We start from the raw sequence: 22,943 nt of genomic DNA, 5'->3' as shown, positions 1-22,943 counted from the left end.
GTGTTTATTTTATGTTTTAAGCTTAAGAAACCTGCAAAAGTATTTAAATAGAAATATTTAAATACACAGATAGTAATGTATAAGAAATTTATTCATTTTTTCTTTAGGAAAAGGCAGTATACTTCTATTAAACCACTAATATAAATTTCGCAGTACTACAATGCAATTAAAATATTTATTTATTGGTGCTGATGTAAAAAGAAATTAATTTTGTTTCAAATATATACACAAAAATCATTATTAATTAATACAAAACAAAAAACAGATATAAAAAACTACAAAAAAAACAAAGAAGTCTTTATATCTGATTACAAAAATTAATTCACAAAAAAAAGCTTTACTTAATATCTTAAATCAAAGACTTCTAAGAAAAGTGCTCTAGAAATAAATTTTAAATAAAATAATAATAGATTGAAGAGAAATTTTAATTGTTTTTTAGAAAAACACAATTATTTTATTAATACATAATACTATATGTAAACAAATTAATTAAACATTTTAATTCAAATCTTTCTCCAAGGCCTGTATTTCTCTTGAAATTGCGTCAAATTTAACGATACAGCTGTTAAGTTGAACTCTCATGTTCAATACATGAAACTCCATTCCATCTAATATATTTTGGAACAAAAGTATTTCCTTTTTATTTTTCTCGTGGTCATCGAGATTATTTCTGGAATTCTCCACCTCCTTAACAACATTGCTTTTATCAGATAATTTGTTTTCTCTATTCATGATAATAATTATTATATTTTAATATTATTAACTGTAATTAATTGCCGAAAAGAAACAATTGAAGTTCAAACTTCAATAATCCTCAAATGTCAATTTTTTATACAGCAGCGCCATCTTATAAAAAAAATTAGTAACAAGTGATATTTCCAATGCAATTTAAAAATTAATTTTGGTTTAATTATTCTTGAAAAAACATAGTCTTTATTAGATAATATGGGTAGATAATATGTTTTCTTTAATCATGATAATTATTACATTTTTATTAAATAGTAATTAACTGCCACAATAAAACAAATAAAGTACAAATTTCAAATATTCATGTCATTTTTTAAATAGCAGAGCCATCTTCTATAAAGAAATAAAACAATTTTAATTTAAACAAGTGACATTTCCAGTGCAATTTAAATTTTTTTTTTGGTTCAATTAGGTATTCTTTTGGTATTCTTGAAAAATTGTACTTAACAGTATAAAATTAACTTAGTGAGGAAATTATAGGTGTATATCACAATGGGCAAACCGAACTAACCTGTAAACTACACCTTTAATCAATAAAATGTCCATCCTAGTATACTCTAAGCACCATATATAATATTTCAAGTAAAAAGTACTTAGATGTCCTTAGATGAAACATTCTATTGACCTTGGTTGTACCATCATATAGCAGACACATATTTTCTCTCTCCATCTTTTACAGGACATTAGGCTAAAAGATTTAAGGTTGTGTTAGCCATCTAAGGGTGCTCCTAGATAAACCATTGATACTTCCGTATTTCCATAAACAGCAGACACAGTTGGATATAGTTTCTTGTCTGGCAATCCTAAGAATATACAGAGTATTAATATAATATAAATAAAACTAGTTAACTGGTAGGTATTTACTTTAAAAAATAATAGATATAATTACTTTTATTTTTAAATTGTATAAATATATTGCATATTTACCTCTAAAAGCTACTCCTAAAAACTCATAATTCTTCTCAAATGATAGTGTGTTATCATCACAATCTAAAATCACTCTAATTCTTTCCCCAACCTAAAATTATTATGTTTAAATTAGACTCAAAGTAATGGTTAGCATTTATACCTGATATTTTGGTGCATTATTAAGCAAAGGATAATTTCCTTGAGCATCCCCATTATGTAATAAATGGTTATCTACTAAATTCCATCCCCAACTTTGATCATCAGAACCTAACAAAGCTACATAACCATGACACTGTAAAGGGGCATCTTTTGTAGCAATTCCTATAACAGCAACAGTTCCTAATGGGCCCTCCCAAATAACTTCCCAAGCATGCCTTCCATGTCTAAAGCCTATTTTACCCCGACAAGCATCTGTACTCTGAGCTACTGGATTTCTGTGTAATGTAAAACCATTAGGTTTAATGTATATATTTCTAGAACAATCGTTGGGGTTCCATGCGTGATAAAAAGCTTTTAATTTTGCTTTATACGTAGGAACTGACGATAGGAGATCGGATTTAAGGGCTTCTTCGGCCAATTTTCGAATGCAGTGTAACCGCCACACGTCGTTATTTTCATCATTTAAAAAGTCGTACCACCTTTTACAAACTAAGGAACAGTTTCTGAGATCACGGAGACTTAAATAAGAGAATATTTGTTCTAAACAATTATCTGGCACAATATTTCCGGCGATGGAATCCATTTTTATTTTTGTTTTTCCATATTTTGACTTTTGACAACTTTGACATGTCTTTCATATTTTTTTTATATCTGTTTAGTTTCTCAGAGATATAGATCAGAAGCACCCCAACCCTGACCTATCATATATAATATATCGGACTGAGATTCCATACCGTAAAACTGTATGATTAAAGTGAGAACTACAATAAAATTTGGGTCCCCAGAATACGATAATTAAGAATTTATTGCATGTCAATCAGGTCAAAATATGGTATTTTTACATACCACTACCGGTGCCAAAAAAAAACTATTTGCTTGCAGCACTGTGTTGGAAGCAAAATACCGTATAGTTTAAAGAACTGTTGGTAATTGCCGAATTGTTATTATTGAAGATATTAAAAATTGGTAATTCTACAATTTACTAAAATATTTAATTACACAATCGATTTGTTAAATTCAAGCATCTATACATCAATACAGCCCTACTTAATTTATATGAACATCAAATTAGGTCAAATTGGACCGTCATATGAACTACTTTTGGCTTGTCCCTCGTGAATATAGTGGACCAATCAGAATGGTTACTTTGTGCCCGCCGCTAAGCTGATTTAGAAGGATTTCTGCATGAAAAAGCGCCTCTTTAAAAAGTTGTAGACGTGTTTCGGTTTAAATGGAATAAAGCAAAACTTGGTAAAATGAAAGTATAAAGATCTAGAAACTTGATTCCGTTACATATAACATTTTTTTGCAAACAGTTTTTGTGTAAGAAACTTTGAAATGTTGAAGATTTAAAGTCGCCATTTTGGTCAATTTGAGATTACCGAGAGTGGTGTGTTCGTACTTATTTTGAGAATAAATTATTTTGCTGATTATTTTTTAATTTGTCTGAAGTGTAGTGATATTCGCAAATGTCGGACATGACTCAAAACCAAAACACGTCCAACTGGGTGATCCAGGGAGCGAATGGTAAATCTTTATACATCACTAATATCTACCGCGGTTCTTAAGAGCAGTAGTTCATTTTAATTTATTTTTATAAAGTATTCCAAGGAATTGTAGTTGTTAATTTTGTAGGAAAATTGTTGCCTACACAGGAGGCTTGTAAATTAATTTTTAAGATAGTGCAAAATGTAGTGGGCCATGTTGAATTGGCAGTGCCAATTTGGCACTGACCACTCTGTTTTATCAGGGCTATAATTTTTTAACTCCGATAATTTCGTACTTTACTACAGGCCAACCGCAAGTGGTAAAACTGGTTCAATCATCAGGAAAACCCATCGGTGGTATGACATCTGCAGTTACCGGAACCCCTGTAAAGATACAGTACAAATCTTCAGCAGCCACCTCTAATTCTTCACAAGTTAGTGTCCTATTCTTAATTATAGGTATTTTGGTAGAATACCTATATCACTACAAGTTTGCATTGTAACTACTACAGTTAAATCTTATTTCGTCAGAAAAAAGTAATACTATCAATATAAAGGTTTTCTTATTTTAATAAGTTTTAGGTGTTTTCACTAATTTAATTTTCAGAATACAAAGGTGAAAAATCTGTTATAAAATTTTATATGGTCAAAATTACCAAGTGTGCTTTTTAATGGAGCTACAGTAATATTTATATATCAATAAAATATTTGACATACTTTCATAAAATGAAGAGCCCAATTCATATTTTTCACTTAATCAGTTTGTAAGAAAGGTATATTTTAAGGTATTTTTTCTGTTAATAGGTTAAACTACAAGAAAAACGAAAATATTTTTTATTTTTATAGTTTTTTTTTCTTAAACATTAAGTAGTAGAAGTATTTTTTGATTGAAATATGTTTATTAAATTTGCTTCTTTATGTATAAGGAAAGAAATAGGTACCTATAAGGTTTTAATATACAGTAGTTCGACATAGGTTGTTTTTATTTCTTTTTTTATTATAGATATTTCAAGAAGATTGATCTTTTTCAATTCTATTTCATATCTTATAAAGTGGGTTATACTAGGAATCAAATGTGTTTATGTTTATAAACAAAATAATGGGAGATTATTTTTTATTACAAAATAATATAAAATTTATAATGGAGAACAGCAAAATTAGATAGAAGAATCATAGCCAAAATATTTATATGCTTATACCTCAAGCTCAATGACCTTGTTTCTCTGCTTCAGGTTGTAAGAATTCTATATCAATCTTGTTTATAATATATACCTATATAGTAGAAAAAATCTACATATCAAAGTGAACTTGCTATAAACTAGACTATTAGATTTAAATCTGTTTGATTTTACTAATAAAATGAAAAATTACTTTATATACAGGGTGCGTCTCAAAAGTGGCTCACCCCTAAAAGTTTTTTATTTTTTCAATTAAAAAAACGATATTTGGTATGTTAGTATATGACATAAATCAGGATTGATTGACGTATTCAATTGTTTTTGGTCACTTCCTGTTTCACCGGAAATGACTACAACTTTTTTTTGATCTTTAAATGGCACTCTCGGTATTTTTTTACTTTATTCGATAGAAAATAACACTCTGAATAGAACGACATATCATATGTCAACTTTTGACATTTTCACATATGGTTTATTTGAAGTTGTAACTTGCGGTTCGTAACGAAAATTTGACTCGAAATACCAAGTGTGTGGTATCAAATTATTCATAAAAAAATGCTTTTTCCAAATATGCTAATGAGCCACCCTCGTTCTATTTGAAAAAATTGAGATATAATTAAAAATACGATTTGAGCATTTTCTAACTGGCCAGGACAAGATACTAAAGACATTAGACGATCAAATCTATTTTTCCAAGGCTCCTTGATTAAGAATTAGTGTTTTTAACATAGCCATGGCACTCTAGATTGAATTTTAAAATACGATTTTTTATTAAGCGAAAATGTCAAAAGTTGACATATGATATGTCATTCTAGTCAGAATGCCATTTTCTATTAAAGTAAAAAAATACCGAGGGTCCCATTTAAAAATCAAAAGTTGTAGTCATTTCCGGTGAAACAGGAAGTGACCAAAAACAATTGAATACGTCAATCAATCCTAATTTATGTCATATACTAACATACCAAATCTAGTTTTGTTATCTGAAAAAATAAAAAAGTTATAGGGGGTGAGCCACTTTTGAGACGCACCCACTATATAGGTATTAACGAGGGTATTAATTATATACCTATACAGTATATTAGTTTTTCTAAGATACTTGAAAGTTATTTCTGAGATAAAAGGTTGTAGACAAAATGAGGGGTCAGGGGAAAAACATGATAAAAGCCAAGGAAGGTTCTTTCTCTGTATGTATATTTTTACTAGGCATATACAGGGTGTCCCAGGCTGAGCGTGCATTAGAAGTTTCTAGAGAACCACAATATCTAGATCGGAGATTTTTTGCACATCATTGTTTTGCAACGAAATCTATTGATTAAAAATATTTTCAATATGGCGGCACTTCCGGAAATACCGGAAGTTGACAACAACTTTCTTATTTTAAATGGGTGCCCCCATTTTTTATTACATACTTAAATTCTCTGCAAAATTGTATGAATATAGATGTTAAATACTCTATATCTAACATTAACCGTTTTTGAGAAGAAAAAAATATTTAAAATTTTTGGATGAAAAAAGCTACGTGTCAAAAAAATGGTATAGTCTAAAAATCAAATTTGGTGATTACCACAGCCACTGTGACATAAAGGGAAGACATGTGGCTATCTATTTCAAAAATTAAATTGTTCAAATGTCTTATAATAATGGCGGTAGCTGTCATGAAATGGAGCTATTAAAAAATTATCATAAATCATTTTTATTTTTCAAATGGAAACCCTCTTTTTTTATTTCACTAGTGAAAAGGTTTCTCAATTCGTTACTTTTTAACTATACATGTTCCTATACATAAAATAAATCGTTTTTAAGTTATTTAAAATTTAATTTGAAAACGTATATTTTTCTTCATTTTATCTAGCTTCCTTTGACATTAAGTGTCAAACGGTCCCTCTGTCAGAAAACGAATTATTTGAATTTTCTATATTATAAATACCGCCTGCCTTAAGAGTTTAAAAAGTGTATTTATAAAAATATGTCTCGTATTTTCGCTCTTTAGTGAGATCTAATAGTTGATATTATTAATAATATTCCGTATGATCGAAAAAAAAACAGCGCAAAATTGGCTCGGAAATAATGCTGCTTTTTGAACAAAGCGTTAGAATATGATATGGCCAGATCTATTGTTTTAAATCACTTGACGTTTAAAGTCATAGGCCACTGGTTAAAATCAAGAAAATTATACGCTTTAAAACTAGTTCTTAAATAACTTAAAAACTATTTATTTTAGGTATAGGAACATGTATAGTCAAAAAGTAACTAATTGAGAAGCCTTTTCACTAGTGAAGTAAAGAAAGTGGGTTTATGTTTGAAAGAAATGATTTATGATAATTTTTTAATCGCTCAATTCCATGACAGCTACCGCCATGAATATATGACACCTGAACAATTTAATTTTTGAAATAGATAGCCACATGTTTTCTCTTTATGGCACAGTGTCTGTGGTAATCACTAAATTTGACGTTTAGGTTATACACATATTTTTGACAGCGAGTTTTTTTTCGTCCAAATATTTTAAATATTTTTTTTCTCAAAAACGATCAATGTTAGATATAGAGCGATTAGTATCAAAATTCCTAAAATTTTACAGAGAATTTAAGTATGTAATAAAAAATTGGAGTACATATTTAAAATAAGAAAGTTGTTGTGAACTTCCGGTATTTCCGGAAGTGCCGCCATATTGAAAATATTTTTAATCGATAGATCTCGTTGTGAAACTGTAATGTGCAAAAAATCTCCGAGCTAGATATTGTGATTCTCTAGAAACTTCTAATTCACGCTCACCCTGGGACACCCTGTATGTGTATCATAGGATTTAACAACTTATTGCCCTGCAGAGTTTATACATTTTGTAGGGTTAGGCCTAAGATAATATTGTAAAACCCTGAAATTATGAAATTGGCGCTTATCATGTGTTTTCTCTGGACCCTTCATATACAGTAGGGTGAGCCAAAAAAATTAACCTATGGAATTTATGGGTTAAAATGAATCTAATAACCCAGAAAAAAATATACGTGGAAGGCAGGATTTTTTGCTCAATTTTAAAAGGTATCGGTGAACATTCAAAATTTTCCATTTAAATAACACATAAAAAAATATTTTTCCATTAAAAGTAACTTTTAAACGGTTTACAATAAAAAAAACTTACGTAAACTTTAAAACGGTTTACAATAAAAAAAAATACATCGCGGATTCTTGTAGAGCATAACAGCGCTTTCAGATGGAGCGGACCGTCCGCGACGGACAGTCCGTCGTGTTTTTTCAAGATAGCCGTCGGACGGAGCATACGCGCCCATGTGAAATTGTTAAAAATCCTGCCTTCCGGGGAGCATATTTGTATGTTACACACAGATTATCCATTCGGAATTAGTCAGGTCTGCTGCGATTCGGCGGTATGTAAGTTATACTCGGGAGAGCACTTTCTTGGATAAAGCGAGTGCAACATACAGAAACATTGTAACATATATGTATGTATATGCCAGTTTAATTTTGGCCCTTATAGGAAAAATGTTGTACCTAACACGAACTATTTAAGTAAATAACTATTCTTTTATAAAACACGCTTGATATTTTATGATATTCTCAGTGTCCTTAAAAAGCCTTCAAAATTGTTGTATATAACGTGTCATACCTACTTAACGTTTATTTTTTATAAGGTATAAGCAGTTAAAACTGTGGTTTAATTAAGTTGTATTTAGAAGGTTTTTATTATGCAATAAGAATGATTTAAGATATAAATGTGAGATACCTGTTAAATAAGTAAGAGATAATAGTAGATTTTCACCGGAAGTCCATTGTGGTTAAATCCGATGACACTACTTCACAAGCATCATTTGTATCAATCAGATATCAATCTCTTGTTTTGATACTCTGTTAAAAATTAAATCAAGTATTCTTTGACTAAAGTATTCTTCAAAGCCATTTATAATAAATTCGCATAACTGAGTTAAATTAAAGGCTTTCGAGCTTTCAAGGGGGATGTCTTTTAAAAGTCGAAAATTACCTCAGAAAAATTGTCGGTGTCGGTTCCCCTCAGAATCTGCGTTCTTCTGTAGTAGAAATACCACTGTTTATCTCGAAGAAATAACTTTCCTATATATTTTTACATCACAAGCAAATAAAAATTAAAATTTAGCCAACTGTAATTCAGTCAAAATTCAAGATACACATATACAAGTACATTCACATATATAATTTAATTTTGCTCCCATGCTATATCGTTAAAAGTGTTGGAAAATATAATATAGTCAATACCCATATATATGTCGTCAATTCACAAAACATAATTATTCATAATAACGCCAACACTACTCTGTATGTTGCACTCGCTTTATCCAAGAAAGTGCTCTCCCAAGTATAACTTACATACCGCCGAATCGCAGCAGACCCGACTAATTCCGAATGGATAATCTGTGTGCAACATACAAATATGCTTCCGGGGATATTTGTTCTCGGTTATTAGGTTCATTTTAACCCATAAATTCCATGTTAGTTTTTTTGGCTCACCCTAATATACAGTCTAGATGTTACATAACAAATATCAAAATGGAAAATGGAGTTTGAAATATTAAAATAAAAAAATTAGTGTTATTTGTATGTTTATTGTAGGCCTTTATGTCAGCTGTTGGACAGCAACAACAAATCATTAGGACCTTAACATCGAACCAAAAAATTGCGAGTAAGATGGAAGTGTAAAGTATCACTCGCGTTTATATAATAATTTTTATATAATTTTAGAACAAATGCCAATACAGGTTACTTCAGGCACTATTCCTAAAGGTGCAAAAACTATTAGGTTAACTCCAGCTCAGATGGTAAGTCTATTGAAAACTTATGGATGTTCATGCTTCCAATCTTAACCCTAAACCTAACATTAGTCCTAATTTTGAAAATATGAATCAGCGTTAACTAAGGTTAGCATTCATGCTTTCAAAACTTAACATTAGCTTTAGACCTAATGGGCCCTAAGAAATATGTGATATGATGATTTATATTCTTAATGTTAATACAACATTAATTTGCACATGCTCAAAACTAACATTAGTCCTAATTTTGAAAATATGAATCAACGTTAACTAAGGTTAGCATTCATGCTTTCAAACCTTAACATTAGCTTTAGACCTAATGGGTCCTAAGAAATATGTGATATGATGATTTATATTCTTAATGTTAATACAACATTAATTTGCACATGCTCAAAACTAGGGTTTTTAAATTTTCGAAATAATTTTTGACATTGTTGAGTTGTAAATAATAATTAATATTTATCTTTTTTTTTTGTCTAGAAATAAATAATGTTTATTCACAAGTAAGTGAATGTTATCATTGTGAAACTTAGTCTCTCTAGTTTTCGAAATTCTAAAAATATGTGTGAACTTAGAGAGCTCAACACATGCTTGGTACACTATGACTCTAGATTTTTACTCACCCTCTATTGCTAGGCAAATATTTTTTTGTTTACGCGCGTTTATTTAGTGTCGTAGTAAAATACCGATAGTAGCCCATATCTAAAAAACAAAAGTAGTTGACGGTGTTGCTTTAGCGCCCCACGTTGGGCGCCATGTTAAAAGATTACACGTTTTTCTTTGCACTGTTTATTCAAGTATTTTTACAAAGTTCGCAAAGAAATGTTAAGTTAGTTCTCTCTTGCGCCAAGGCCAAGCGACTTTTGTTTGATTTTTTTGTGATTTCCTGTGATTAGGATGTTTTAAATTTACAACCTGTGTTATGTGTCAAATAAAAGAGGAATATCCACTCCCCTCTATACTATCCTATACATATTTATATCAATGATAAAGAAAGTCCAGACTTAAATATATAATATATACATATACCTTTTTATTTATTAACATTGGAGTAGTTTTACTAATTGTATATGTGGAATTCCACTGAGATGTGTTTTTTAATATTTTGAATTTTATCTCTCGGTATTTTTTTCTAAAAGGTTATTTATTTAAATTTTCTAATTTGTGTGGATATATTATATTATAATTGTATTTTTTCAAGCACACACTAGCATTGACACAAAGGAAATTTTACAGTTCCAAAGTGACGCAAATGACGACAAATGCGTATCTAGTACTTAAAATTAAGCATAACTGTACAAAATATAAAAAAAATGTATTATTTTACTCACATTTTGGTTATTAAGAATTTTAACCCCACTAAAAATTTCTATATTGTCAAATCACGCCCATTTTTACCAATCAAGCCCATTGAATTTTAACGATATTTAGTTTTAAAAATACTCTGTTAAATTTTTCTAAACTTAAGTCCAGTGCAAATGGACATTAGTAACCCAGTGTCTAATATAGTAGTGTTGAAGTCCATTAGAAATACTGGGACTCTTAATTCTTTTGTTCGATGATGACAGTGCGAAAATTAAGGGTCTCAGTCTATTCCATCTGACTTCAGAAAAACTATACTAAAAAATATGAAAAAAAATTGACCCCTGATGGATATTCTGAGACAAGTAAAATTATGAACGACATTTCCTTAAGGGGGAGATTGACTTAAGCCGAGCACTGTAATGTAATGTAACACGAGCATTCGCTAATCAATGCCGAAAAGTAATTAGCGAACCAAGCGGCTCGCGAACAGCAACGGCGATCCACTCCACTGTCGATTTTTTAGCGAATCTCTTTGATTGTTACATTATAAGTCAGTACAGTTTCAGCGATTGTCCGTATTCCAATCATTCAGGCATCATGTTATTCGCTAAGCAATACGACGAGGAAAAATACTGGAACATTGCAGCCAAACATTCGAAATGAGATTTTCGCGTATCGACTCCTAAAGAAACATCCGCCGCGAGCAGCAAACAAACGTTACATTACAGCGCTCGGCTCAAGACTATCTCCGCTGTTAAAGGTAAGGTTAGGACTAATGCTCGAAGTATGACACGACCATTAATATTATCATTGAGGAAAAAAATATATTTTTTAGATTCCTCACGTAAAAATAAGATTTATTTTACATATAAACATAGGTCCGATTATTATTATTATAGATGTGCGCCATTGACTTTTTTCTTTTGATATCAAAGATGTATAGACCGTTTGATGCCAGTTAAAAGTTATCTCTTGATATTTTGTCAAATTCGGCCTCCTTGATGAGATAAACGCAACGTTTATCTTATCAATGAATAAAAATTAAATTAAATTATATATTTTACTTAATTTATTATAAAATATTATTACTATTAGTCCAACCTACAGCAATATGAAATAAAAAAATAATGGTATTTAGATAATTACAAAAAACTAATTTTAAAAAGTTTTAACATCCTGTACTTCTAAAACTATGCATCTCCATAACCATGTTTATAGGAACTTTTTTCATATTTTTGATGAGGAATCCATGAGTACTAATTTAAAACTTTTTCAAGTGAATGATATTAATTTTTTTTAAAGGTTGCTATTAGACTTGGATCAAGGCAAATTAATAAAATTGCGTTTATCCCATTAAGGAGGCCAAAATCGACAAAATATCAAGAGACAACTTTGAATCGGCATTAATGTATGTTTACATTATTTCGTATATTATAAAAATATGTTTACACTATTTCGCTAACAAGAGAAAAAAATCAGTGACGTACATGCTTTTTCTAGAAAAATATTCTAGTGATAACCCATATGCACGTCTCTGGTGAATATGTCGACACATTTTTAGCTGTAAAATATGTCTCAAAATTTCATTCAAAACGCTAAAAGTAGTTGGAAGAAAATTATAATAAATCGAAAAAATATTAAGACTTTAACACACTGTAGCTATGAAACAAAGCAGAATCGGTGATGATATGAAAAATATATCTTATTTTTACGTGAGGAATCTCCCCACGAGAGATGGTACATGTTTTTTAAAACAGCCTGTATAATTTTACATAGAAAATGTCATTTACTTTTAGCAAAATATTAAATTGGTGAGTCAAGCGCATCTTATGTCAGTCCCAAATAGTCCGACCTCGCAGGCAATTCCAGTTATTCAGCAAGCGCCAAGTCCACAGTACCATCCACCGCAATCGGCTAAAAATGTACCTCCTCCTATTTTATCTAGGAAGAGGCCAGATCCGGGAGAAAATGTAGAATTCACGCCAGAGTAAGTACACAAAAAGAAACATTTAGTATAGGCACAACTTATTCACTGGCAACCGGTCACCTTTGCTTGTTTTTGACCGAGTTCGTTCTCGTGCACCTTCTAACAGTCAGAGAGGCAGTGCCACGATCATTTCTTTTAATATTTTTTTTCCGTTTTTCGCAACATTTAATAACTCTCTGGAACAAAAACTCTAAATCTCAAAAACCAGACAGTTTCAAAAATATTTTAAAGAATTGTAAGGGGGTCAAGCAACTTTTTTCAAAAATCAAGGTCTTTGAGATTGGAACTAATATATTCTAGCCGATAAATAGTTATCTTTATGTGGAATCCACTGACCAACTATTTTATGATATCTCTTATAGATATATTAGTTCGAGAAAATCTACAAAATAAATATTATTTTTCTTTTTCCGCAACTTATGTTACACAAAGGTAACGAATAGGCAGATGAAATAGCCAAGCAAGGCTCATCAATGCCATTTATAGATCCAGAACCCTTCTGCAGCGTTGTAAAAGCAATCACGAGAATGGCTACAAAACGATGGTTGAAAACAAATCTCTAGAATGGTGAAAAACCTCATCAGGGCAGAGTCAAGAGAAAAAGTTCACAGTAGCACATTCGTCAAAATTCACGGCAAACCTGGTAAGGAAAGGCAGAAAGGCAGTCAAAGCTGTAGTGGGTCTACTAACTTAATTGTATGCTGAATAATAGGCATTAATGGCTAATGAGATTAACGGACGAAGCCATGTGCAGGTTCTGTCAATCTGAAGAATAAATGACAGAACACATTTTATGTCGGTGCGAGAGTCTCGAAAATGTGCAGTTCTCGGTAACAGGCAATGATAGACCATTGACAGGGAGCTACATGGAGGGTTCAGTCTCCAAGTTGCTAGACTTTGTGAAAAATATAGGACTGGAGATGTAACCTAATGATCAGAAAAGGACCACAATAGCTATGGAAAGGTCGCAGTGGATCAGGCCGATAACCACCTCGAACAATCTAATACTAGTTGTAGTCTGGTCCAACGAAAAAAATTTTGGTGTGATAGATGTGCCTGTCATTTTAATTTCAAAGTAGTTTGTTTTATTTTACAAAGAAATGTAAGGCGGTCAATTGGAACGCAAAGCGGGAAATTAATACCGTATGATCGAATAAAAACGGCATCAGCGATGGCTATGAAATGAAGATCGCTGTCATTTTATATGTAAAATTATATTGGAATGTCATCGATCGTCATTTCCACGCCAACTGGACGCCATTTTTTTTCGATCATACGGTATATTCAAAATTTTAGTGACAAATGGTTACTTTATTATGAAAAAAACTGTTTAACACTGAAACAATAATATTGAGTTATTTTATTTTAAAATATTATAAAACACACATTCAAAAAATCTATAAACACTTCAAGAAACTTCTTGGATTTATTATATGTATTTACCAGTATAACTTATGTACAAATAAAACAAGTTTTAATATTGGTCAGAAATAAATAAAACAAAATATTTTATCAATAATAATTTCTATAATTTACAAACATTTACTGAACCTTAAAAGTTGGTTAAATAACTTTAATCTCAATTTTTTAAACCAGGGCCTTTTGACCTTAATAATAATATTATTTGCATATCCTGTGATATCTATTTTTACAGCTACTTCACTTTTTAGTGCTATATACGAGATGGTATACAAACTTTATTGGTGTCTAATAGGTACAACTCTCTGGGTCTACACTTACTTTTCCCTCGATTTTTTCTCTTTTTTTCGACATCGTCTGCCTTTTTTTCATCGTCTGCCTTTGTCATCGTCTGTCGAAATATTCCGAGTCGTAAAACAGAGCATATGTAGACTTTCACGCACGTGAGTCGGCAAGCTGGGCATGCATAGGCTGTGATTTATACGTTATTTCATAACCTATTAAATCTTACTGACCTATAAACATTAATACAGAAGACACAATATTACACCTGATGGGTATAATATTGTGGCGGCCACTACAAAAATTTCATGTATACATTCTCATGTATGCACTCTTTTAGTACTGAAAGTTCATTTTGTGTACTCAAACTTTTTTTTTAAATCTATTTTTATTATTATTTAATATTTATGCGAGTTTTTCTCGCATAAATATTAAATAATTTAATCGCATAATGTTCTTGTGTTTATGTTCTTGAATTGGTTATTTTGTAGCAAACGCTTTAGAAAAGCAGAAAAACTTAGCCGAGGTTTGAGACACTTTTCGATGAAAGTTTGCGAAAAAGTCAAAGAAAAAGTAACAACGACTTACAATGAAGTAGCCGACGACTTGGTACGCGAATTCACGGCTCAACAGAACACGACCAATAGCCCTTTAGCTGATCAATACGACCAGAAGAATATCAGAAGGAGAGTGTACGACGCGCTTAACGTTCTAATGGCCATGAATATTATTTCGAAAGAAAAGAAAGAAATTAGGTGGATCGGATTACCAACGAACTCTTTACAAGTAAGACATTTTCTACACCTCTACCCTCCATAGTTTTAAGGTAAAAATGAATACATTTTAAGATATCTACTGTATATTAGAAAGGTCATAGATATATAGAGTGCCCCAATATTCCCTGGACATAGAACTACTGCGTATTTTTGGAACCGAAACAAGTTTATTGGGCTCAATTTACCTTTATACTAAAGTAGGTACTTTGATTGTCCGTTAGAGGGCATCAAACTTTAAAAAATAAACATAGTTAATAAGATATTTTAAGAACCGTTCATCCGATTTAAATAAGAGTTGGGGCAGAGAAGAACAAACGTAGAGAAGGGACAAAAACCGTCGGCACTATTGAAGTAGGGGGGGACCAAGTTTTGTGACCTTCAAATTGGCGTACGTGACAGATAGCATGTTTATGGTAGTTTATGTTTCTAGCTACACTGAGAGAAATTCAATGAAGACAAAAGAAATAAGAAAAGTTGTACACTGAAAAAACATGTGTTCAGTAAAAAGTATATTAGAAATATTTAGGAATCATATTGAATAGTAACTATTTTTAAGATTTAACGGTTTTCCGCGATTTGTGGATTTACCGCGTTCTAACCATTTTCTAACATATTTCTTTTAGAGAGACATTTTCAAATCGTATCTGATAATATTGTTCGTTTCGAAATTAATATTTGAAAGTGTGTTTTTAAGTAAAACAATTTTAAGAAAAATTCGAATATTTATCAGCTGTTATCACAAGCGTTAAACCAAACTAAAATAAAATAAATAAATAAAAAGAAATAAAATAAATAAAAAAAAGTAAATAACATGATTACAGTTGACGGTAGGAACTGGGGTATTAAAACAGCAAAATAAAACACTAATTCACCACAATACACTAAAACACTTTACATCAATGCATCAGCAGATGATTAAAAAACATAATATCTTTATAATATGAGAACAGAGGTTGTAGATTAAATTTACAAGAAAGAAAACCCAGAAAAGATTCAGCGGTTCTAAAAATGTAACCAAAATTGTTTTTTTTTAATTTTCAAAGCATCTCGGTTATTCTGGACTTAAACTGAAAACGGTAAAGAGAAAATATGCTTCATTTATCGAGGTCTACCAGCCCTGAAAATATTTGCACTTATTTAAGACTCACTCTATATATTAAAAAAATCATATTTTACATAAAAACCATATTACGTTTAAAGATAACACAACTCAAATTAGCGCCGCTATTAAATTATATATGCGATAAAATATTTCAATAGTTTTCTTATCTTTTTGTTTTATTTTGAGGTCCCTATTCGTATATTTTATAGTATAGAATATTTTCAGCCTGATAAAGAGTTTTAGAGCATAGTCTTTTGGAAATTGAGGACATGGGTGTTCCAAAAGTTCTTTGTTTATTAGACTATACATTTTTTATGAAATTGATGGCCCAGTACTGATATTCTCAACATTAGAATTAAGTAAATATTTTTTCATTTATTCATTTATATAACAAGGCTTTTAATTTAAACTCCCTTTTCACAAGGCTGCAATTTATTAATTTTGCAAAAGGCAGTTTTTAATAATTAAACGCTAAAAACCTGCATCTATTTTAAGTTTTAATAATATTTAGTCCTTAAAGTTAGTTTCTTTCTTTAAGTACTATTATAAGGTAAGGATAAAATATAGATTAATTAATTCAAAAAAAGATTATTTACACAAATAAAAAAATAGTGAGATTTCAGGACTTATCATTAACAATGGCAACGCTGGCCGTATTCCGAAAACACGTTGAGATGACAGCATGTTTACCTCCCACTCCAAATTTTTTGGCGGGATTCGTTTTGTCGCTTCTCTACGTTTGTTCTTCTCTGGTTGGGGTCCCTATATTTTGCTAAGTATTGTAACATTTGACTTTCTGAAAAATCAAGAAAAAGTACGGGAAGGGTGAAAACTACGCCCGCCCGTACACAAATTTTAGTTAAAATATTTTACAAATCCACCGACGATCGATTTTTTTTTTTTTTCATAAAATGGTCCGTTTAGTATTTACTGCATTTTTGTCTCTTATAAAAAACCTTTTTTTTCTAATAATGGTCATTAATAATAAAAATATATTAAATAAAGTTATTAATTAAATCATATAATAAATAAATAGTAATTTTCTAATAAATACTCCAAATATTCAAATCAGGACGTTTCCTAAAATATCTTAAAAAATGTGTCTATTTTTTTAAGTGTGATCGGTCATTTCAATTTACTTCTATACAATAAGTGAATTTGTTTTGATTACAAAAATGTGTAGTAGTTCTATGTCCATGAACTGGGACACACTGTATAGCCAAACACATTTTTTAAGGAATATCATCAGTTAGAAAAGGAAGTACTCAAAAAAATGACCTTAATTAAAGAAAAGGAAAGGCAATTTCACGAGTTAATCATGAACCAAATTGCTTTTAAAAGCCTTGCCCAAAGAAATAAGGAAGCCGAAAAGATTTCCGGGCCACCAGGACCAAACTGTTGTATTCAGCTACCGTTTATCGTTATAAACACAAATAAAAAGACTGTTATTAATTGTAGCATCTCAAATGACAAGTATGTATTAAAAAAATTATGTATGCACATGTGCGCAGTGCGCATCTTCGAAGTGAAACTTCTTGCTAACAGCTATTAAACTGAAGGATTTGAAGGACATGAAAGTGTAATTTGAAATGTTGAAAAAATAATAAATTTAAAAAATATATTTTTAGGTGTAAAAAATAGTTTTTTACACGTAAAAAATACTTTTTTTGCGTGTCACAAATAGTTTTTTACGTGTAGTAAATTGTTTTATACGCGTAAAATAAAAATTAATAAACAATTAAAATATTAATATTTTTGATAACACGTGGACTGCTCACAAATACACGTTGCGTCTCTACGTATTTCTAAGCTGTAGGCTGACCTTACTACTTTTCATCTCGCTAGCTTGTGTGTCACGGCCTTGAATTTTTATTCCCAGCCCGTGTAAAGAAGTTTCACTAGACTATACAGTCAAACAAAAGCAAGTCTTGCATTGTGAAAACTACAAAACCTACTTTTATATCTTTATTTGTTGAAAATACATATGTATGTCATATTTTAGGATGGACTACTTACTTCAGTTCAATGACAAATTCGAAATTAATGACGATATAGAGATTTTAAAACAGATTGGAATGTTGCATGGTAAATATATCTAACTATATTTATTTATTATTAAAAAATCAAGCTGCTAATTTATTTCTTTTTGTATGCTTATTATAGGTTTGGACAATGGAAAATGTTCAAAGGAAGATTTGGAAAGAATTAAGACGCTTATTCCAGAATCGTTATGGACATATGTAGAAAGTAAGTTTTTATAAATTCTCTCTAATTTTTTTTATGTTAAAATAGTCCAAAAATCGGAAGAATGTTACTAGACGCCCAAAGCAAAGTGTCGTATTTGATAATTATGATATAATCACCATCGCATCCCCCCCTCCCCATTAAGTAATCATAAAAAGCTAAACACGCATCGCTGCAACAGTATTTCTTTTCTATATGAACAGTGGGAGTAGCGAAAGACATTGTTGCCAAATTAACAATTTTATTTAGAATTATGGCGATAGATGAATACTTTTTTAGATTTTGAGTTGTAAAAAAGAGGCCTTTTTCAATACGCGAGAGAAAAAAACAATAGGATCAAAGTACCCTAGATTGAGGAAATATTAGTTGTTATATTGTAGGTGCTGATAGCCGTTTTATTTTAACATTTCCCAATATTATGTAGCCAATAATGTTATTGCCCGGACAATGACCGACAAAGGCAAAAAAAAGAATAACATTTTCAACATTAACCTTTATTCATTCATATGTGTATAGATTGCGGATATTTTCAGCCTATACCGTATCGTTTCTATATTTTAACTGGAGGAATCAGCGGCGCCGACTGCGTGTGTGGGCGGGTGCTCCAGCACCCACGAGCATATTCAACAAAACTAAACAGTAAGCAGCTTTCAGGAATGCGGGGTGAAGCGAACTTGCCGCCAAATTCGCAATGTTTTCAATTATCATTAATTTTTGATATTATTTTTTAATATGACGAGGTGACTTTGGTGACTATTGGCGTAATACATAATATTGACGCCGCATTAGATACACTGTAACAAATTAAAAAAACGTTAAGAGTAACGATACAGGCTTGATTTTAGCAAACATTAATAACAATATCAGGACTAACTATATTAAAGAAAACATAACTGTAATAACTTGGTTCACAAATAAAAGAAAACTTGTAAAAAGTACCCTAATATGTACTTTCTTTAGTCTCCCTTGGCTGCTATAGCTATATGTTTCGCCATTCTTCTTCGAAGGACCAATCAAAGTTCATTTAATGAAGCTGGAGCCGTTTCGAGACCTCTAACCCTCCTGCGAAACATATCCCAAACGTGTTCTATGGAATCAGATCTGTCAAACATGCTGGCCAGTTCATAGTGGGATATAGTTCACAATACTCACCAATGCCACATTGTTTAATTTGAAAAATATCATCAAAAAGTAATAATGGAAAAAATTTGCAAATTGTTGGCCGCAATAAGTTCATTTTGCTCTTAAAAATTCATTAAGGTATGTGTTCACATGAATCAAGAAACGAAATGCTCAGTAGGCATGATTCTCACCGAAAAATAATAGTTTAGAAAAATTTAAGGGTGTTTTAAAGTTAGGGTAAAAAAGACCCTTTGAATAGTCCTGTATAATTAGCAAAATACTAAAGTTTATAAAAACTGAGTATGAATTAAATTTGATATATTTATATACCGTTTGCTAAAAAAAATATAAAAATAAGAGTAAAAATAAAAAATATAACACTTTAGTTTTGACGACAAATTTTTCCGTTGCGTTTTTTTTTGTATCGAGTGTATATTACCTGCCCTTTTAATTTTGATAAGTATAATTAGTATTTTACAAATTGATATCCATAACTATAGAATTACAAAACAACAACAAGTTGGTGTTATTAATTTGTTACATACCTCATGCAAGAAATTCGATATATTGGGTGCGTCTCAAAAGTGGCTCACCTCTATAACTTTTTTATTTTTTCAGTTGAAAAGACTAGATCTGGTATGTTAGTATATGACATAAATTAGGATTGATTTACGTATTCAATTGTTTTCGGACACTTCCTATTTCACCGGAAATTACTACAACTTTTGATTTTTAAATTGCACCTTTGGTATTTTTTTTACTTTATTCAATAGAAAATAACGCTCTGAATAGAATGACATATTATCATATGTCTGTCATCTTTTGACATTTTAGCATATGATTTATTTGAAATTATAACATGCGGTTCATAATGAAAATTTGACTCAAATACACAGGGTGTGGTATCAAATTATTCGTAAAAAATGCTTTTTCGAAATATGCTATTGAGCCACCCTCGTTTCATTTGAAAATATTAAGATATGATTAAAAATACGATTTTGGCATCTTTTAACCGTCCAGGACAAGACACTAAAAACGACGATTATTAGACGATCAAATCTATTTTTCCAAGGCTCCTTGATATAAATAGGTGTTTTTAACATAGCCGTGGCACTCTAGATTGAAATTACTTTTTTTAATTTAAAATACGATTTTTTATTAAGCTAAAATGTCAAAAATTGACATATGAATTCAGAACTATGACTATTCAGAATGTCACTTTCTATCGAATAAAGTAAAAAAATGGGTGTCACTTAAAAATCAAAAGTTGTATAGTCATTTCCGGTGAAACAGGAAGTGGCCAAAAACAATTGAATATGTCAATCAATCCTAATTTATGTCAAACTAACATACCAAATCTTGTTTTTTTATCTGAAAAAATAAAAAAGTTATAGGGTGTGAGCAGTGGCCGATACAGAGGGGGGGCCATGGGGCCCGGGCCCGGGCCCCCCCCTAAAATCTGTAAATTGTGTTATATATTAGGCTTTTTTGTTAAAAATGACGCCCTAAATGGCATATTCCACATTACTTTTTATTTTGGCCCCCCCCCCTAAAATAAATTCCTGTATCCGCCCCTGGGTGTGACCCACTTTTGAGACGCACCCGGTATACAACAAATGTAACAAACTCGAAATTTGTTACACCCATATCTGATGAGCACCCACGAGGTTTTCTAAAAGCCGGCGCCCCTGGGAGGAATATACTATACCTTGACACCTGTTTTAAAATATAGATTCTGATCTACGAAAAATATTAAACTCTTTGTTTTATTGCAGAACTTGCTTCTGGTTCAAAGGACCCATTAGATCAGCTGCTAGAATCTCCGAACGCTAGCACGTCATCAGTGCCTCACATGTCGGAATTTGTCGAGACAACGTTAGACGAAGACAATTCCCGTCCCTCGAGTAGCAACGATCCTATGTCACCCATGGCTGGCGAGTACTCAGAAGACGAAGGCGATTCAGACTTGTCCAGCGACGATATGAACTAATAATGCTTTCTCAGCGATAACGTAGATTTTCTCCGAGCACTTTATTTAACATTAACCATTAGCAGTTGTAATGTTTTACAGAATCATTTGCCAATTCTTACGACTTGAGATAATAGTACGAGTTTCGTGGTAAAGTATGACAGAAACTTGTCATTAGTGTCATAAACCAGACCTTATCACATTTTGTCGTTATCAGTCCAACACTTTTTTTACGATGCAAAAAGGATCTGAGAAGAGTATTTGCTCAAAATCTGCTGGTATGCTTTTATACAAATTAGAATTTTTTATATTGAGCGAATTACCAAGGGTGGTATACAGTGTGTGTCAAAAAGTTTGTAAGATATATTTTCAGTTATTGAAAAAAGTTTGTGTATTTAGTAAATCACAGTCAATAACAAAATAAAACACTAAATAACCACAATACACCAAAACCCTTTTACTTTTACACTGGAGGCGCGTTTCGCTAACCATGTTAGCATCATCAGCAGATGATTAAAAACTGAAATTTTTAATCATCTGTTTTTATCAGTTTTTAATCATCTGCTGATGATGCTAACATGGTTAGCGAACCGCGCGTCCAGTGTAAAAGTAAAAGTGTTTTGGTGTATTGTGGTGATTTAGTGTTTTATTTTGCTGTGTAACACCAAAGGTTCCAACCCCCAATCATAATCAATAACAAAAGAAAATTTTATTCACATAAATGTCAGGTGATGTCACAGTGACGATTTGCGAAAATACCTGTATATGTAAAAAGTAGTATTAAAAGACAAGATATGGGCAAATATGAGAAAAGCTGTTTTGAATGTGACTGTATAACTATGTACCTATTTTAATATACAGGGTTTTTAAAAAATATCAATCTTTTTGGTTTGATTTGGCATTTTGAGAAAATTTCCAAAAAAAAAACATTTATTCGCTAAATTTTTTGTTTCCAAACAAAGTAAACCCAACAAATTTGTAGGAATGGTTTATAGAAAAAAAAAAATACTTCAACCTAACGTACTGTTTTTTCATCTAGAATTAGAATACTTAGAGAATCTAATATAAAAGGTTATAAAATAATCTTGAACATAACCAAACCCCACTTTTTACATATTTAAATGTAAATCTTAGGTTGGTTAGGTTAGGTTGCCTAGCCTAACCTAACCGCCATGACAGCGGTCATATAGCATATCAAATTTTTTTTTGTTATTGAGAATATTGAGTTGAATATGCATTGAAATCTGCAACTTTCTTTCCATTTTTTTTCAAATTTGTTAGGCACTTTTTGGCATACACCGTATAAGAATGTTGATAAATGCATGGTTCATACTCAACACTGCAATATTATTTCTAACCATACATATACACTACACAATAAAGGTTTCAAAAAGACAGTAGACTAACTTTTGAATGTATAGTCAAACTATACATGTATATGCGAAAAGACTCAATTTTCTA

The 22,943-nt window shown here is 31.0% G+C and overlaps 2 protein-coding genes across 3 annotated transcripts; one reads left to right on the top strand and one right to left on the bottom strand.

The window, feature by feature from the left end:
- Positions 1 to 1,234: 1,234 nt before the first annotated feature.
- LOC115876873 (F-box/SPRY domain-containing protein 1) lies at positions 1,235 to 2,408 on the bottom strand. The gene is made up of 3 exons (XM_030892885.1): positions 1,817 to 2,408; positions 1,675 to 1,765; positions 1,235 to 1,550 (listed from the first exon to the last, which is right to left on the bottom strand). The coding sequence occupies exons 1-3, from the start codon at positions 2,396 to 2,398 to the stop codon at positions 1,456 to 1,458; spliced, it is 768 nt and encodes a 255-aa protein (XP_030748745.1). The 5' UTR covers positions 2,399 to 2,408; the 3' UTR covers positions 1,235 to 1,455.
- A 546-nt stretch (positions 2,409 to 2,954) lies between these two features.
- LOC115876862 (transcription factor Dp-1) lies at positions 2,955 to 21,971 on the top strand. Of its 2 annotated transcripts, XM_030892863.1 has the most exons (10): positions 2,955 to 3,342; positions 3,609 to 3,736; positions 9,080 to 9,149; positions 9,209 to 9,285; positions 12,378 to 12,568; positions 14,761 to 15,055; positions 17,385 to 17,620; positions 18,150 to 18,232; positions 18,311 to 18,394; positions 21,289 to 21,971. In XM_030892863.1, exons 1-10 carry the CDS (start codon positions 3,285 to 3,287, stop codon positions 21,501 to 21,503), a joined length of 1,437 nt encoding a protein of 478 aa, XP_030748723.1. In that variant the 5' UTR covers positions 2,955 to 3,284; the 3' UTR covers positions 21,504 to 21,971. The 2 variants fall into 2 exon arrangements, with proteins under 2 accessions (XP_030748723.1, XP_030748733.1); XM_030892873.1 differs by lacking the exon at positions 3,609 to 3,736.
- The last annotated feature ends 972 nt before the right edge of the window (positions 21,972 to 22,943 follow it).

This window comes from Sitophilus oryzae, unplaced genomic scaffold (assembly GCF_002938485.1).
Source record: "Sitophilus oryzae breed Bouriz unplaced genomic scaffold, Soryzae_2.0 scaffold_1059_pilon_pilon, whole genome shotgun sequence".
NCBI lineage: Eukaryota > Metazoa > Arthropoda > Insecta > Coleoptera > Curculionidae > Sitophilus > Sitophilus oryzae.
Note: the sequence above shows the minus strand (reverse complement) of the source record. Positions and strands in the feature narration are given on the sequence as shown.

Bases quoted from the DNA above. Each gene is read 5' to 3' on its own strand.
- LOC115876862 (XM_030892863.1), top strand. From the start codon at position 3,285: ATGTCGGACATGACTCAAAACCAAAACACGTCCAACTGGGTGATCCAG. The intron at 3,343-3,608 runs GTAAATCTTTAT...ACTTTACTACAG, and splicing joins GGTGATCCAGGGAGCGAATG to GCCAACCGCAAGTGGTAAAA. The intron at 15,056-17,384 runs GTAAGACATTTT...ACATTTTTTAAG, and splicing joins TACCAACGAACTCTTTACAA to GAATATCATCAGTTAGAAAA.
- LOC115876873 (XM_030892885.1), bottom strand. From the start codon at position 2,398: ATGGATTCCATCGCCGGAAATATTGTGCCAGATAATTGTTTAGAACAA. The intron at 1,766-1,816 runs GTATAAATGCTA...TAATAATTTTAG, and splicing joins ATAATGCACCAAAATATCAG to GTTGGGGAAAGAATTAGAGT. The intron at 1,551-1,674 runs GTAAATATGCAA...GTATATTCTTAG, and splicing joins TTTAGGAGTAGCTTTTAGAG to GATTGCCAGACAAGAAACTA.